This window comes from Canis lupus, chromosome 20 (genome assembly GCF_003254725.2).
Source record: "Canis lupus dingo isolate Sandy chromosome 20, ASM325472v2, whole genome shotgun sequence".
Taxonomy (NCBI): Eukaryota; Metazoa; Chordata; class Mammalia; order Carnivora; family Canidae; genus Canis; species Canis lupus.
In genome coordinates, this window is record NC_064262.1 from 41,872,375 (window position 1) to 41,888,499 (window position 16,125).

At 48.7% G+C, this 16,125-nt stretch overlaps 1 protein-coding gene across 12 annotated transcripts in view; it reads left to right on the top strand.

Annotated features, from left to right (window-relative positions):
* Positions 1–16,125, top strand: part of KIF9 (kinesin family member 9) — a 53,933-nt gene that overhangs the window by 20,175 nt on the left and 17,633 nt on the right. For 8 of the 12 annotated variants that reach the window (XM_049098044.1, XM_049098043.1, XM_049098042.1 and 5 more), the window contains 8 exons: positions 523–587; positions 3,113–3,190; positions 9,750–9,818; positions 10,584–10,688; positions 12,182–12,237; positions 12,973–13,063; positions 13,557–13,690; positions 15,007–15,198. In XM_049098044.1, the coding sequence (XP_048954001.1) occupies positions 523–587; positions 3,113–3,190; positions 9,750–9,818; positions 10,584–10,688; positions 12,182–12,237; positions 12,973–13,063; positions 13,557–13,690; positions 15,007–15,198 (790 nt within the window). The remainder of the gene's footprint in view (positions 1–522; positions 588–3,112; positions 3,191–9,749; positions 9,819–10,583; positions 10,689–12,181; positions 12,238–12,972; positions 13,064–13,556; positions 13,691–15,006; positions 15,199–16,125) is intronic. The other 4 variants (XM_049098045.1, XM_025458326.3, XM_035703284.2 and 1 more) reach the window with 2 other exon arrangements.

Genomic DNA, 16,125 nt, shown 5'->3' on the forward strand with positions numbered 1-16,125 from the left:
CTTCTCCAGCCTTATACATGCTGGGGTGTGTCTCCTCTGACCCTATCTGAGTCAGCTCAAGTGGCCAGAACAAAACACCATTGATGGGGGGGCTCGAACAAGAGACATTTATCTCTCATAGCCCTGGAGGCTGGAGACCCCAGATTGGAGTTCAGCATGGATGGTTCCTGGTGAAGATTCTGGCTCATAGATGGCTGCTTTCCTGCGGTGCTTTCACACAGCAGAGAGAAAGAAAGAAAGAGAGAGGGACCAGAAAGAGAGTTCTGGTCTCTCTCTCTCTCTCTTTTTTAGGGCCACTAATCCCATTATGGGGGCTTCACCCTCTCCGGACCTCATCTAAACATGATTACCTCCCCCAAGCCTCATCTCCAGATGCCATCACTTAGGAGGGTAGAACTTCAACGTAAGAAGTTTGACAGGACACAAACACTCAATCCATAACAGACCTCCACCAGCCTCGAAGGAATCTCTTGGCAGAAAACCCACATGGTTTATGGCCTTTCCGTGTCCTGCTTTCCACAGGAGGAAATTGCAATATGGTCCTCTTGACGAACATCTATGGAGAAGCCTCCCAATTAGAAGAGACGGTACGTCAAGACTGCCCATGCAACCTAGTTGGAATCCCTTCTCATATGTTCCAGGGCTGGGTAAGGCTGGCTCCAGGCTGGCTAAGCCGGCATATCAGCCATAGACATTGTCAGGAGGAAAAGGATCCAGGGGATGAATCAGCCAAACTTGCTGCTGGAGGCCTGGGCAGAATCCAAATACCAAGTACTAAGGGGCAGAGGCTGTGTTGAGGAAAAGACAAGGCAGGAAGCAGGCACAGTGTGGGGGCCTGTGTGAGGAGTTACACAGAGGGCAAGGGCCAGGCTTCCTGGGGTGCTGTTCCTGTGAATTGGGACCAAGGATAGCTGATTTCTTGTCCTTCATAATTATACAATTAAAAATCTTAGAAGCACCAGAGTTCCAGGCTGTGGTTATAAGGCCAGTAGGAGCTGACAGGTGCTAAGCATGTGCTGTGTATAGGGTGGTGAGGGGTGGTGGGAAGAGCAGCTCAGTAGAGGTGAGTTATCTGTGGCCCTAGGCTTCAGGGTTCCTTGCCATGGCCCTAAGGAACGTGAGCGGCCCAGATGAAGGAGTCCTTCAGAGGAAGAGGGACTCTTCCTCAAACTGGGGTGAGGAGGGTGGGCCCTGAACCGTCTGGGGTTAAAGGCAGTACAGAAAGCAAAGATGCTCCTGGCAGAGGGGACTGTGGGCCTGAAGGTGTGAGCCATGCCAGGAATCTCTGGCCACCACAGGGGAGGCCACGGGAAAAAAGGGGAGAGAAAAACTGTGGAGGCTGCGTGGGCCCCGGTGGCCAGGCTGACGCCTTGGCTCTGGTTGGCTCTGGCTGGTTGCTGGGGTGTCCTGGGGTTTGGATAGGGGAGGGCTATGGCCAGAGTTATGACTCAGGGCGATTAACCAAGCTGCAGGACCCAGGTGACCTGGGAGGGTACAAGCTTATGAGAATCAGAGGTAGTCAGATTGGCGCTAATGGCCAAGGCAGTGACACACATGAGCTCACACAGCTGGGCACCCTGGCAGTGGTTCCCTTCTTCCTCAGAAGGGCCACACATCATATATAAAGCAGATTTGGAAAGCTCTCCATAGATATTTTGTTTTGTCAAGTGCAGATGTTCAGGGCAAGCTGCAGTCATCAGGAGAATCCACTTCGGTGAAATAGGTCCTTTCCAGGCACACTGCAAGGCAAGATGTTCCTGCAGGGCCTCCCAGTTTCTTGCATTAGGGACCATCCCTGTGTCCAGAGAGTGTGTCCTGGGACTTGGAAGGCCAAGGAGGGAGCTCCTGCTGACGCACAGGCAACATCCCCAGAGGGAGGCTCCAGGAACCTCCCAGTCTCATAGCATAACAAAGCACATGTGAACCCCAAGAGGAACCATATGAAAATTGGGCCTCCGACTGCCTTGTTGAAAAATGTCCTCCAAGACAGTGGAAGGCCCCCCTCTCTCTCTCTCCTTGTCCCCACCTCTGAGGTCGTCACCACACAGGAAGCAGGTCTCCTGGTACCTGCCTTCCTGGGGGGTTTGTGACCCAGGAAGGAGCCCGCAGAGCCCAGAGTTGCCGCAGGGGTTTGAGACAAAGGCATAATGGAGTGTGGAAGCTAATGCTTCTCTTTTTCAAATGCTTTAAACCGTTAACACTGTTCCTGTGAAAGGATCATATTGCTTTACTCCTTGACAGTGCATGTATATGTGGGAGTAAACACAGTGAGGGAGTCCTGGCCACACTTCTGGTGAGTGTGGAGCAAGACAGCTTGATTCCAGTCTCATACAGAAGCAGCTGTCTCCTCCTGAGGGCTTGCTGTGAGCCATTTCTGTATAGAACATGTCACAGACTGGGGCGCCCGGGTGGCTCAGTCGGCTAATCGTCTGCCTTCTGCTCATATCATGATGCCAGGGACCTGGGATTGAGCCCTATATTGTGCTCCCTGCTCAGCGGGGTACCTACCTCCCCCTCTCCTGCAACCCCTGCTTGTGCTCTCTTTCTCTCTCTGTCAAATAAATACAATCTTTAAGGAAAAAAAAAAAAAAAAACATGTCACAGACCTCTTCATTAGCCTCCCAGGCTCTGGGAGGCAGGTTTCCCCAATCTTACAGAGGAGTTAGAAGAAGTTGGTCAACAGCAGAGTTCTTAACCACTAAACCAGACTGCTTGAAGGAAGAGTCCTTTCAGGGCCCCAAGCCAGCCCAGTATGATGTGAGGCTGGGATCTCAGGGCCCCCTTGTGCTACCACTGGCTGTTCCCCGCTGCCAGGGAGCAGCCCTCCACCTCTCATGTAACAACAGTGCAGAGGGGCACAGCATTGGGGCTGTTTCTCAAGTGCCTACTCATGTGACTGCCTCATGGGCTTCTAGCCATAATTACCCCTGCCTGGCTGCCCCTCCAGAGGGACTTGGGAGGAACCCCCAAGAAGGAGACCCCATACTTCACTTTGGAATATGTCTACATGCAGAGATTTATCTTTCCCGGTAGACTCCTTTGACCTGCTTTGCAAATGTCTCTATTCACAGCAATTGGCCAAAGACATAGAGGTCTGTGATCTGTTTTTCAGCTGTCTTCACTGCGGTTCGCCAGCAGGATGAAGCTGGTCACCACTGAGCCTGCCATCAATGAGAAGTATGATGCTGAGGTACTTAGGGGCTTGTGGGCAAGAGTCTCACTGTAGAGAAAGTGTGTGGGTTTGCTGCCGAGGAGACAAGACTGGCTTCCCTTGCCACCTCAACTAAAGATACGCATGCAATCCTCTGTCAGTGGTTTTAGTCCTGGACAGGCCAGAGTCTCCAGGGTCCCTGAAGACCCCCTAGGGGGCCACCCAGGTGAGAGGGCTAGGTCAGGTTACCACCCAGTTCATGTGTGAGGCTTCAGGGCTTCTGATTACCCAGGGCTTCTATATGAGAGTTCCTTAGAGCTAACTGTTCCAGACGCAAGTAAGGACCACCTCTCATATTCATCTGGTTTTATCACTACAAAACCTCTTTCCTCCCAGCCTGTATGATCCCTCTAAGCAAGCACAGCTGCTGAATCAGAAGGCATGCTTAGCATCACCATCAACCAGGGAAATGCAGTTGAACCCTTAGTGAAATTCCACCCTCAGACTGGCAAAAATTAGAATTGTTCCGACAATGGAGAATGACGGTGAGAATGTGCAGAGACGGGAGCACTTGTCTGTTTCTGGCCAGAGTGCCATCGATACAATTGGTTTGGAGAGCATTTTGGCAACATCTTACAAAATCAAAACTCATTTACCAATAATTTGGCTTTCCTTTAGGATGCTTGTAGAATCACGGTTACCAGAGATAGGAGCATATGTGTGTCTTAAGCTCACGATAAAGCAGTTAAACTTTCCAGATTCTAAATCCTGGAGGAAAATTAATGGTCCCTATGGCTCCATGGAGCTAACCCATGGCTTGGAGCCTGAGGAGGGGAGTAAGTTAGAGCCGTGGCTCTCAAACATGAGCAGGTATCAGAACCACAAGTGGGCTTCTCGAAAAGGTCACTGGACCCATTTGCAGAGTTCCTGATTCCATTGGTTGAGTGGTGAAGCTTAAGGATTGACATTTCTAATAAGTTCCCCAGTGCTACTGCTGCTGCTGTGCTGGGGCCATACTGAGAACCACTGGCACAGTAGTTATGGGCTATGGTCCCCACATTAGGCTGACCTGGAAACGAGCTCTTTCCTTCCATCTGCTATCTAGCCTCAGCCAGATGCTTATTCTTTCTAAGCCTGTTTCTTTGCCTATAAATTGGGGAAGTAGCAGAAGCTACTCTCAAAGAGATGTCATGAAGAATAAGATAATGGAGAGAAACCCCTTAACACGGTGCTGTTAGCTAGTCCTCTACTCACTTGTATAGGTCAGCAGTGTCCCTTTCTGGGTGGACAGCTTGGAGGCATTCTTCATATTTGTTGTGAACACCCCTGGGGCAGAACAGGGCTCACACTGCTTAGTATGTAGTGAGAAGTTGGAACCGTGATGAATAGCCTTTAACAGGAGAGTAGCTGAGTGAGTTACGGAGGGCAGGAGCCAGGGCTCGAGCTGCGGGCATGGATGATCTCCAGTGGGATTGTAGCCGGCCAAATGATAGCCTCTGTCATTTACACTGAGTCTAAAACAGTGCAAAGCAAAGCTGAATATCATTAATGGATATATGGGAGTACAGACCAAACCAAAGCTGGGGGTTCCCTCTGGGATGTCAGGGGGAATGGACTTGGAGTGAAGTAAAGTGGGGCTTCATGTTTATCTACTGTGTTTTATTTCTTTTTTTTTTTGTTTTGTTTTATTTCTTAAAACAGAAAACAAACAAAAAAACCCTGAAGCCAATACAGCAGCATGCTTTTAAAGTTGGATTTGGGGGTGGTCTTCCCAGGTTTCATGGCATTATTTGCTATGCTTTTCTGTAGCTTGGAGCTTTTATTTATTTTTGTTAATTTTCTTATTCGGGGCAGCCCCTGTGGCGCAGCGGTTTAGCGCCACCTGCAGCCCAGGGCCTGATCCTGGGGACCCTGGATCCAGTCCCACCTCAGGCTCTCTGTATGGAGCCTGCTTCTCCCTCTGCCTCTCTCTCTGCATCTCTATGAATAAATAAATAAAATCTTTAAAAAAAATAATTTTCTTATTCGGTGTTCTCTGAGCTCGGGACCACCATATTGCCACATGTGAACCAGGCTGGGTAGGAATTGTGCCAAACAGCAAGGATTTCCATGCTCTTCCATTTAATTTTTGTTCTGAAATCTGCATTGTCAGTCCTGGCCGAACAAGTCTCCATGTCATCCGATGTGACTGTGTTTATCTTTATGATAAGCATTTATGAATGTGTGTTCTTGAGAGAGACCTGAGAAATTACTTTGGTAATTTCCCTAGACTATAGCCAGGCCGCCTCTGTTATTTCTAGTGTCATCTTCAGCCTAGATGCCTGTGTTCAAGGCAGTGGGGTAGCTTCCATGGAATTTCCTTGGCAGTGGGGCTGACTGTAAGATGGGGAGACTGGGTTCCCATCCGCCTCTGCCACCGGCTGTCTGTAGTGAGTTGTTCAGACTCTGAGCCTCAGACTCTTGAAGTTTTTACCTTTGAACTAGGAAGTTGGACTGATGAACTCCAGTGCCCCTCCTGCTCTGTGGTCTGCGATTCTGTGAGGGGGTGTGAAAGTTGCAAGCCTAGTGCCCAAAGAGGCAGCAGAGAGAGACACTTGATATTCTTCTCTGCTGAGAGAAGGTATCACCTACAGGCCACAGGGTGGGGGGTGGGGGTGTCAACTAGAGAAGCTTCCTGGATGGAGAGCTGCTTCTAGCCTGGTGGGCTTCTTCTTTTTTTTTTTTTTTTTAATTTTTTTTATTTATTTGTGATAGTCACAGAGAGAGAGAGAGAATGAGGCAGAGACACAGGCAGAGGGAGAAGCAGGCTCCATGCACCGGGAGCCCGACGTGGGATCCGATCCTGGGTCTCCAGGATCGCGCCCTGGGCCAAAGGCAGGCGCCAAACCGCTGCGCCACCCAGGGATCCCCTGGTGGGCTTCTTAAACAGAACTTTCTGAATTATCCTCATTTTGTTTATGCTGAAAACCTCTGACCATCAGGGAACTTAGACCTGAGTCTGTGCTGTTTCCAAGGCATTGGTTCCATCCAGAAAATGTCTCTGATCTTTATTTTATTTTATTTTTTAGATTTACTTATTCATGAGAGACAGAGAAGCAGAGACATAGGCAGAGGGAAAAGCAGGCTTCCCACAGGGAGCGTGATGTGGGTCTCAATCCCAGGACCCTGGGATCATGACCAGAGCCAAAGGCAGACACTCAACCACTGAGCCACCAGGTGCCCCTATCCCTGAAAAAGACTCCGTAAGGCAGGATTGTTCTGTGTGTGTGGCGGGGAAGACCGGGGGGGGGGGGGGCTCTGCTGCTCCAGCCCTTTGTTTCTGAGCAGCTTCTCTCCAGTCAGTACAGGGGAGCAAGTTGGAGGCCACTAAGTCTGCCAGGCATTAGGAGAAGCAGCTCCTACTGATATGGAGGCTGGTTACCCTGGGAGCTGATGGCACGTTTCCCCACATCACTTGACTGGCACAGAAATCTCAGTCTGGCTCCCCGCACCACACTGGACAGTCATCTAGCTAGAGGTCCTCAACAGTGCAACCAGACTTTTTTTTATCTGGGGCATGATGTATTTTTCAAAGTGGAAATACTTCAGCTGAGAGGAGGAGGGGCCAGCCACCAAGACTCTCCCTTAGACTTCATAGGAGGCCTACCTGAAAGAGACCATAGGGGCTTCCAGAGTGGTAGAACCAGGATTTGGACCCTGGTTATCTGAGTCTCAGGCCTAGTCCCTGAATTGCCACAGAGTCACCTGCTTGCCAGGGTTCTCTGTCAATCTTTGCTGCAGACTGGTCACAGCTTTGGTCACCAGTTCCAGGATCCAATTGTCAGGGGCTCCCTCCAGTGGCCATGTTTGGACACCTGAAGGAAGCCCTGTTCACAGAGGTTCTCGACATAAAATCCCTTGTGCCTCTCATCTTAAAGACTCTAGGGCAGTATCTCTCAACTGTAAAATGACTCAGCAATTCTGTTTCTAGAAATATATCATTTATCCATTCACCTAATGTCTATAGAGCACTTATCATGTGCTGGACACTTTTTGAAGCACTTGGAGTGTTAGTACACAAATAAACATTTCTGTCCTCAAAGAGCTGACAGTCTGCTGGGGGGAGAGAGAGAGACACAGAGAGAGAGACAGAGAGAGAGAGAATGAATATGAGAAATAAGTGAGTCTAGGGCACCTGACTGGCTTAGTCGGGAAAGCATGTGACTCTTGATCTTGGGGTTGTGAGTTCAAGGCCCACTTTGGGTAGAGGTTATTTAAATAAATAAACTTAAAAAAAAAGTGAGTCTAGATCTTGCTATTTGCAACAACATGAATGAACCTGGGGGACATTATGCCAAGTGAAATGAACCAGATAGAGAAAGAAAAATACCACATGATCTCACTTATACATGGAAACTAAAAGATCATAGAAGCAGGGAGTAGAGCCATGGTTACCAGGAGAGGGGACAGGGACTGAGGAAAGGGAGATGTTGATCAAAGGGTACAAATTCTCATTTATAGGATAGATAAATTCTGGGGATCTAATGTACAACATGGTGACTATAGTTAATAACATAGCTAGAAGAGTAGATCTCAGCGACTCTTACCATACATAAAAAAAAAACGGTTACTAGGTGAGGCAATAGCTATGTTAATTAACTTGACTGAATCATTTCACTATATATATATACATATTATCGTGTTGTACACTTTAAATATCCAGGCATACCTCCAGAGATATTGTGGATTCGGTTCCAGACCACTAGAATATAGTGACTATCACAATGTGAGTCAAATTAATTTTGTGGTTTCCCAGTGCCTATAAAAGTTCTATTTACTCTATACTGTGGTCTATGAAGTGTGCAGTAGCATTGTATCTAAAAAAAACATGTATATACCTTAATTTAAAAAATATCAGTGGAGCACTTGGGTGGCTCAGTTGGTTGACCATCCAGCAATTCTTGATCTCAGCTCCAGTCTTGGTCTCAGGGTCATGAGATCAAGCCCCACGTTGTGCTCCACACTGGGGAGCCAAAAAATAACAATAATGAATAAAAAGCTTAAATAATACTTTAGCGCTAAAAAAATGCTGTCACCTGAGCTTTCAGCAAGTCGTAATCACTGATCACAGATTACATAACAAATATAATAATAACGAAAAAGTTTGAAATATTGCAAGAATGACCCAGATATGATGCAGAGATATGAGGTGAGCAAATGCTGTTGGAAAAATGGTACCAACAGACTTGCCTGACACAGGGTTGCCATAAAACTTTAACTTGTAAAAAAAAAAAAAAAAAAAAAGGCAGTATCTGGGAAGTTCAGTAAAGCAAAGTGCAATGAAATGAGGCATGCCTGCATAACTTCACTTGAAAGATTTTTTTTTAAACATTAAAGAAAAATGGGACGCCTGGGTGGCACAGCAGTTGAGCGTCTACCTTCGGCTCGGGTCTTGGTCCCAGAGTTCCAGGATCGAGTCCCGCATCGGTCTCCTGCATGGAGCCTGCTTCTCCTCCCTCTGCCTGTGTCTCTGCCTCTCTCTGTACCTCTCATGAATAAATACATAAAATATTTTTTATTAAAGAAAAAGATAAAGAAATGGGTTAAGTTCTAGAGCTCCACTGTCTAGTACAGTAGCTGCTACTTGCTTGGGGCTATTTAAATTAGTTAAATGAAATTAAAAGTTCACTTCCTTGGTCACACCAGTGACATTCCAAGCGTTCAGTAGCTACATGTAACTCATGGCACAGATACAGAATATTTCCATCATTGCAGGAAGTTCTATGAAATAGCACTGCTCTAGGGAATGTTGGTGATAGGTGCCATGAAAAAATTAGAGCAAGATTTGAGAAAAGAGTGGTGTGGGGGTGGGGAGGGGATTGCAGTTTTACCTGGGGTGACTGAAATGTGCCTGATTTAGAAGCTTCTGAACAAAGACTTGAAGGAGGTACAGGAGATAAGCCAAGGCAATACCTGGGGGAAGAGTATCCCAGGCGGAGGGGACAGGCTGTGCAGAGGTGGGCGTGTGCCAATTTGATAGGACTAGAATGAGCTGAGGGGGAAGAGTAGGAGCAGATCACAAAGAGCTGTGTTATCCTACAGAAACCTAGAAAGACAACAAAGTATAAGGAAAAAAGTGCTGTGCAGTGTTGTTTGTAGCATCAAAAAAATTGGAGGTGATGTACATGATCATCAGCGGGGAACAGTAATGTGTTTGTGCAGCAGTTGGGAAGGAGGAGGGTAAAAGGTACACCTGTGCATGGAAAACATCCTGGAGGCAGAGGGGACCATCACCCTGGTAGACTGGAAATATCCTGAAGCTCCTGGGAATTGGTGGTGTGTGCCCTCTGGGTGCCTGTGCTTACTTTGTTCTATTTCTTCTGCTATAAGAAGCAGAGGCCAGGGGACCATTGAGGCCCCCAGTGACCCTAAATTTACCCCAGTTGGAGCAAAGTCACTAGTGGGGAGGGAACTGTGTCCAGATGCTGGCATCACACCACCTGGATTTCCCCTGGGGGGTGGGGGCTAGATGTCCAGCCATAGTTTGGGGAATTGTAGGCTTGATGTGGAAGAGGCAGGGTGGCCTCTCTGCCTTACCCCAAACTCTGTGTCCTGACAGCGAATGGTCAAGAACCTGGAGAAGGAGCTGGCATTGCTCAAGCAGGAGCTGGCTATCCATGACAGCTTGGTAAGAGGCTAGAGGCAGGAGTCTGGGTGAGGGGCTGGCCAGACTGCTAGAGGGACTGGGGTAAAGGTACCAGGTGGGCAGAGGGACTGGGTGGACAGGGGCCAGATGAATAGGAGGGCCAAGTAGGCAGGGAGACTTGGGGGTCAGAGGGGCTGGGGAGCAGGGATACTGGGTGGGCAGGAATACTGGAAGAGTAGGAGGATGTGAACAGGGGTGTGCAATATCAGGGAGGGGAGGCAGGCAGTTGATAGGAGAATGAGGGGCAAGGGGCCAGGTGCCAGGTAGTTAGGGCAGGGGCAGACGGCATGAGGATGGTCAAGGTCAGGGGAGGTGGGGCAGATTGGATAGTGAAGAAGGGGAAGCAGCAGAGGGCCTTGAGGGCAGAAGGTGGGAACAGGAGGCTACCAGAGCCACCAGAGGGTGGCTTGCCTGGGTCTGCTCATGGTCTGGCGGTTGGGGTGAGGTCTCAAGGCAGAGGCAACCACCTCTCTCCCATGGCCCTAATGCTACCAGGTCTGCTGAGACTCAGCCAGCAGAGCCCCCTTGCTCAGAGTGGCAAGCCCATGTCAGGTGGCTCTCAAGACCCAGTTGTCCCTCTTTGACTCGAGCACCTGGCCAAGCTCCAGTGGTGAAGAGAATGGAGCTGGCTTAGGTGGCCAGGGCCTGTGTCCAACCTTCCCACCTTGGCTCTCAGAATGACCCCTGCTGCCCCTGTTGGGCTCAGGTGTTTGGAGCTTATTGACCTGTTACTCATCCTCCTCCAAGGCCAACCGCACCCTTGTGAACTACGATCCCATGGATGAAATCCAGATTGCTGAGATCAACTCCCAGGTGCGGAGGTACCTGGAGGGGACACTGGACGAGATTGACGTAAGGAGCCTCTCCTGGGGACCAACATCCCCTCCCTATCCTGAGCATACTCTCACTTGTGCTGTGCTGGCCTTGGAACCTCACAATGAGTGGGTGCAGTGGGTGTGGGGTGGGTGGTGCTGGGCCCCTGGCCTCAAGCCCTGCAGCCCATTGAGGCCTCAACATCCATGTTTAGGGTTATAAGGATGAGTATGCCCCCAGAGAGTGGCCAGCAGTCTTGAACAGCCTTGGCCACACAGGGAGTGGTCCATCACTGCAGGTGTAAGTGCAGGCCCTGGAGCCAGGCTGCCCTAGATCATATCCTAGCTCACTTGTCTCCTTGCTGAGCTACTTCAGCGAAATGCTCAACCTCATGTACTTTGGTGGCCACACCTGTATAGTGAGGAGGGAAACCAAACTGGATTTTTTAAAAAAGATTTTATTTGTTCATGAGAGACACAAAGAGGCAGAGACATAGGCAGAGGGAGAAGCAGGCTCCCTGCAAGGTGCCTGATGCAGAACTCAACCTCAATCAAATCAAATCATGATTTGAGCCAAAGGCAGATGCTCAACCACTGAGCCACCCAGGTTCAACCAGACTGGAATTAACTGAGCTGTGGCAACTCAGGGACTCAGTGGTGCCAGGGGGAGTAAGGCCATTCAAGGATAATAGTCATGCTGTTTTACAAGGCAGATACCCATGGCCTGTGTTGGAGTAAGCCAAGGAGGAAGACAGCAGCCATACAGGGAAGGGTGAGGATGCATTCTGTTTTTACAGTGTAGGCCAGCAAACCCCTCATCCGGATTGCAGAACCCCATCTGGGCCTGTCACTATGGCAGCTATAACTGGCAGGCCTACAACAGCTGAGGGGTGGGCTCTTCTGGCCTTGTAGTAGGGTTAGTCCCAGACTGACCCTCCATCAAGGGTAATGCTGTGTCTGTAGGGCCAAGAGGGAAACCAACAGCCACAGATGTGAAAGTTCATAACGGAACTTTGTAGAAATAGGAGAGCTGAACACAGTAAATTTTATTAAAAATTTTTCTTAGTGTTTTCAAGAACTAGAGTCATTTTAATTTTATAGAGATTTTCACTTAGAAAAGTTAATTTTTAAAGATTTATTTGAGAGAGAGAGTGTATGAGCATGCAGGCATGGTGGAGGGAGGGGCAGAGGGAGAAGGAGAGAGAATCCTCAAGCAGACTCCCCACTGAGCACGGAGCCTGATTCAAGGCTCAATCTCATGACCGAGATCAGATCTGACCCAAAACCAAGAGTTGGCAACTTAACTGACCATCCAGGCACCCTAGGAAAGGCCATTTTTAGAGCCTTCAGTAAATTCTTGGTCTGAAAACTGAATCAGTTGTTTTTCTGTTCTTGAGGAGGTTTCAGATGTTCCATTCTTAAGACAGATGATCAAAGGGTTAGCCATGGAGTCTGGTTTCTCTACTCACATAGACACACCGTCAGTCCTGTGCTGCCTGAGGCCCTACCTCTGCCTTATTCTCTTCTTTCCAGATCATCAACCTCAGACAGATTCAGGAGGTGTTCAACCAGTTCCGGGTGGTTCTGAGGTGAGGGACCCTCCCTGCCCATCTAACTCCTACAACAGGCTGCCATTTTCATTTCTCATGGTCAGGGTGTGATCTCTCAGCGCACACCTTGTCTCTCATGGGTGAGAAGCCAGATCAGAGTCCTTGGGGTCTTCCCAGGCCCCTGAGCTCTCAGATCCTCCAGCCCTTCCCCTCCCCTGGGGGAACTGGATAGCCCTCCATTCAAGGACAACTCGGGAAGTGGTCCATTGGTAGATGTTTCCTGAGTTCATTGATTAGACAAGAAGTCCTGTGGAGTGCCAACCCCAGTCAGAGCAGTGCATCCTGACTACTCCCTACTCCTCACCCCAACCTCAGGAGGCATTTGTAGTTTAGCTGGGTACAGACATACCTGTAGACTGAGTGGCTCATGCTGTGTGATATCACAAAAGTGGGTCACATGATGGAACCTAGGTGGGAAAGCATGGTCCTAAGGCTTATAATGAGGCTTATAATCCTCATTAAAGTTATCTTAGAGCAGAAGTGCCTGGCACCTGAGGGAGGCCACTGCAGATTTTATGGCTCGACAGTGGGTGTGTACACTGAGGAATTGGGGTGTGCAATGGGCTTGTTTTGTCTGGTTTGGTTCATAATGAGGGTGTGGCTCCATCACACGGGGCCACACCCAAATGACTTCTAACTCCCATACTTGGTTCTTGCTCTGGAGGGTTCAGTGTAGCATCAGGTGTGAGGTGTTCTCTCATTCTCTCTCTCAAGCCAACAGGAACAGGAAGTGGAATTGACTTTGCGCAGGAAGTACACCCTTATAGACAAGAATGACTTTGCAGCCATTTCTGCAGTCCAGAAGGTATGTATGGTTGCTTCTTGTTGACAGCATTCATGTCAGATTTTTCCATCCCCAGACCTTTCCAGAAGCAGCAGGTGTTCCACATTAAAGCAGATCCAGGATTGCAACAGATAAAGGTAACATCAGGATGAGTGTGACCCATGCAAGAGTAAACTGTATATAAATTCAAAATGATCTCCAAAATTGGAGGCATGACCATAAACATGACCATAAATAAGACCGATTCCTGGAGTTAGGTTGGAAACAGGTCTTAAGATCCTCAGGGTATGTCATGAGACAAGACATCAGACCATTGATGGAATTGATGTGCAAAGTGGGCATTTGGTAGGGTGGTCAGAGATAATGCTGCTGGGGACAGCCTGAAGCCAGCAGCCTGGGCCTGCCATCCTGGTGTATGGGGTGAACATGCCCACCTGAGTACATGTATACTTGGGTCCCCCACAGGCTAAAACCCTTAATCTAACCCTTGACCCTATGGCTGGCCTCTATCCAGGCAGGGCTTATGGATGTTGACGGCCACCTAGTGGGTGAGCCTGATGGACAAGGCTTTGGACTTGGGGTCACCCCTTTCTCTGCCAAACCTGGGAAGAAAGCCAAGTCCAAGAAGATGTTCAAAGAACAGCTAAGGTGAGTGACCTTCCTGTTGCTTTACCTGCTCAGTCCTGGCCCTCCTTGGCTAGTGAAAGAGGACACAACCTAGCATCTTAGCTACTGGGTGGTTCCAGTTGATCATATTGCTGTCAATACTGGCAACATTTGTGGGGTCCAGGCTGTGCTGGTTACCTCTTAACCACACAGAAACCCCATGAGATAGGAGGTCTCTATTTTACTGACATAGAAACCAAGGTTCAGAGAGGGGAAGTTATTTCCAAGGTCACACCACTGACGAATGGTAGAGTAGAAGAGAGAAACCAGGCTAGCACTCCCCCTCTGGTACTTCATGTGGAAACCACCCCTAACCAGAGTCCTTCTGTGACCCAACTGCCTGGTACTCATGTCACCTAAAACCCCCAGTTCACCATTCAGGCAAGAATCATTTGTGTGTGCCAGGTGAGAGGAGTGTCAAGCCTCGCTTAATACAACACCCTTCCTGGGAGGTGCTGGTAGCGGTGGACTAGAACACAGGCTCTAAGATGCTCCTTTCATCAAAGGGGTCACCTTGTATGAGGCATGACAGCCTCTCTGTGCTTGTATTTCCACCTCCCTAAATTGGGAATCATAATAGTAGCATCAAAGTTGGGGGGGTATTGGGAAAATAAACAGGCGAATGCCATTCCTCTACCTAGAAAGTATGAAATAGGAATGTGGTGTTGCTGTTATTATCGTTTGTTAAAGGACACAGGCCAAAACTATCCCATGAGGGACAGGAGTCAGGTAGCAGGGGTTGCCGAGGCCCCTGGCCTCCTCCTGATGGTTCAGGCCTGGTCCAATCTGCCTCTCTGAGAAGGAGGAACCTGGACGCCGTCACATGGAGAGAGAGGACAGCTACTTTCCTGGGAGCTGGTGTGGGCACTCGAGCTGGTCAAGGCAGCAGGGCAGACATGTCTTGCTGGGTGGGGACTCTGCCACTTGTTCCCGGGGATGCCTGTGTGATGAAGGTCCCCCTCAGCCTGGATGCTCCCGGAGCCTGTGGCCCACCCCACAGGTCTACCTGCTTTCAGACCTGGAGACTGCCGGGTTTTCCCAGGTGTCTCCTGCCAGGGACTGCAAAAGGAGAGCTCCTTATTCTGATGCAGGGGAGAAGAATGCTCTTCTCTTCCTTCCCAATCTGCATGGCTTACGGTCATACTCTTTGGCCTTTGGCCTAGGTGTGTGAGCCAGGTCGGACTGAGTGGGGTAGGGCTTCTGATGTACCATGGTTTGGAAATGTCACTATCCTAAGTACCAGAGACACCTCACTGCCCATAACTGAGCCCTGGGGCCTCCCTGCCTTCTCCTCCCAGCACCTCAGCAAGAAAGGAAGGTGCCAGCAGCCCTGTGGGTGGCAAGGATTTGGATTTCTCCACCTCTAAGACCCAGCTGACCCCATCCTCCAAGGAAGGGGATGTCAAAGACATGCTTATGCGGGACCGGGAGACCTCCAGCATTGAGCCGCTTCCCTTAGACTCCCCAAAGGAGGAACTACGCCCACCCAGGTAACCAGCTAATGCTAGTTCACCAGATCATTCAAAACCAGAGTAGGATCCTCAACATGTCAAGAGTGCCTACAGAGAGATGAGAAATAAAGTAGGGATAGGGACAGCTCAGGTGGCTCAGCAGTTTAGCGCCTCCTTCAGCCCAGGGTATGATCCTGGAGACCTAAGATCAAGTCCCACATCAGGCTCCCTGCGTGGAGCCTGCTTCTCCCTCTGCCTGTCTCTGTTTCTCTCTCTCTTTCTGTGTCTCTCATGGGTAAATAAATAAAGTCTTTTAAAAAAATAAATAAAGTAGGGGATAATAGGCAAAGATGAGGAACACAATCCAAAAAGAAGCAACAGGATGGCTTATACACATGTAAAATAGTCCCACCTCAGGAGTCCTCCAAGATATGCAGCTATACATGGAATTGTTTTTAGACCCTTCAAATAGCAATTATTTAAATAAATACATTTACATTTTTAAAAATAACTAACGGATTCAAAAGGCCCTAAATTCTCAAAGTATGATACCCCTTCCTCTAGCTACTCCCTTCCTCTCCCTGATGAGCCAGTAACTGAGTGTTCAGTAATGTATCCCAAGGAAATAATTAGAGATGTGGACAGAGATTTATGCAAACAGATGTTCATTCCATCATTAATTTAAAAAGCCAAGAATGATTTTTTGGAAACACCTTCAGTAGCTAACATTACGGAAAAGGCACTAAGTGAATTATCATCTCCGCCCTTGGGATGTACAAGGATGTACATGAAGAATTTTTTTCTCCAGCAAGTGAACATTTCCAAGCACTCAAGAGAAGTTGAAAGTACTGTACAGCAAACACCTTCCTTTTTTTTAAAAAAAAAAAAAGAATTTTATTTATTCATGAGAGACACACCCAGAGAGAGAGGCAGAGACACAGGCAGAGGGAGAAGCAAGCTCCATGC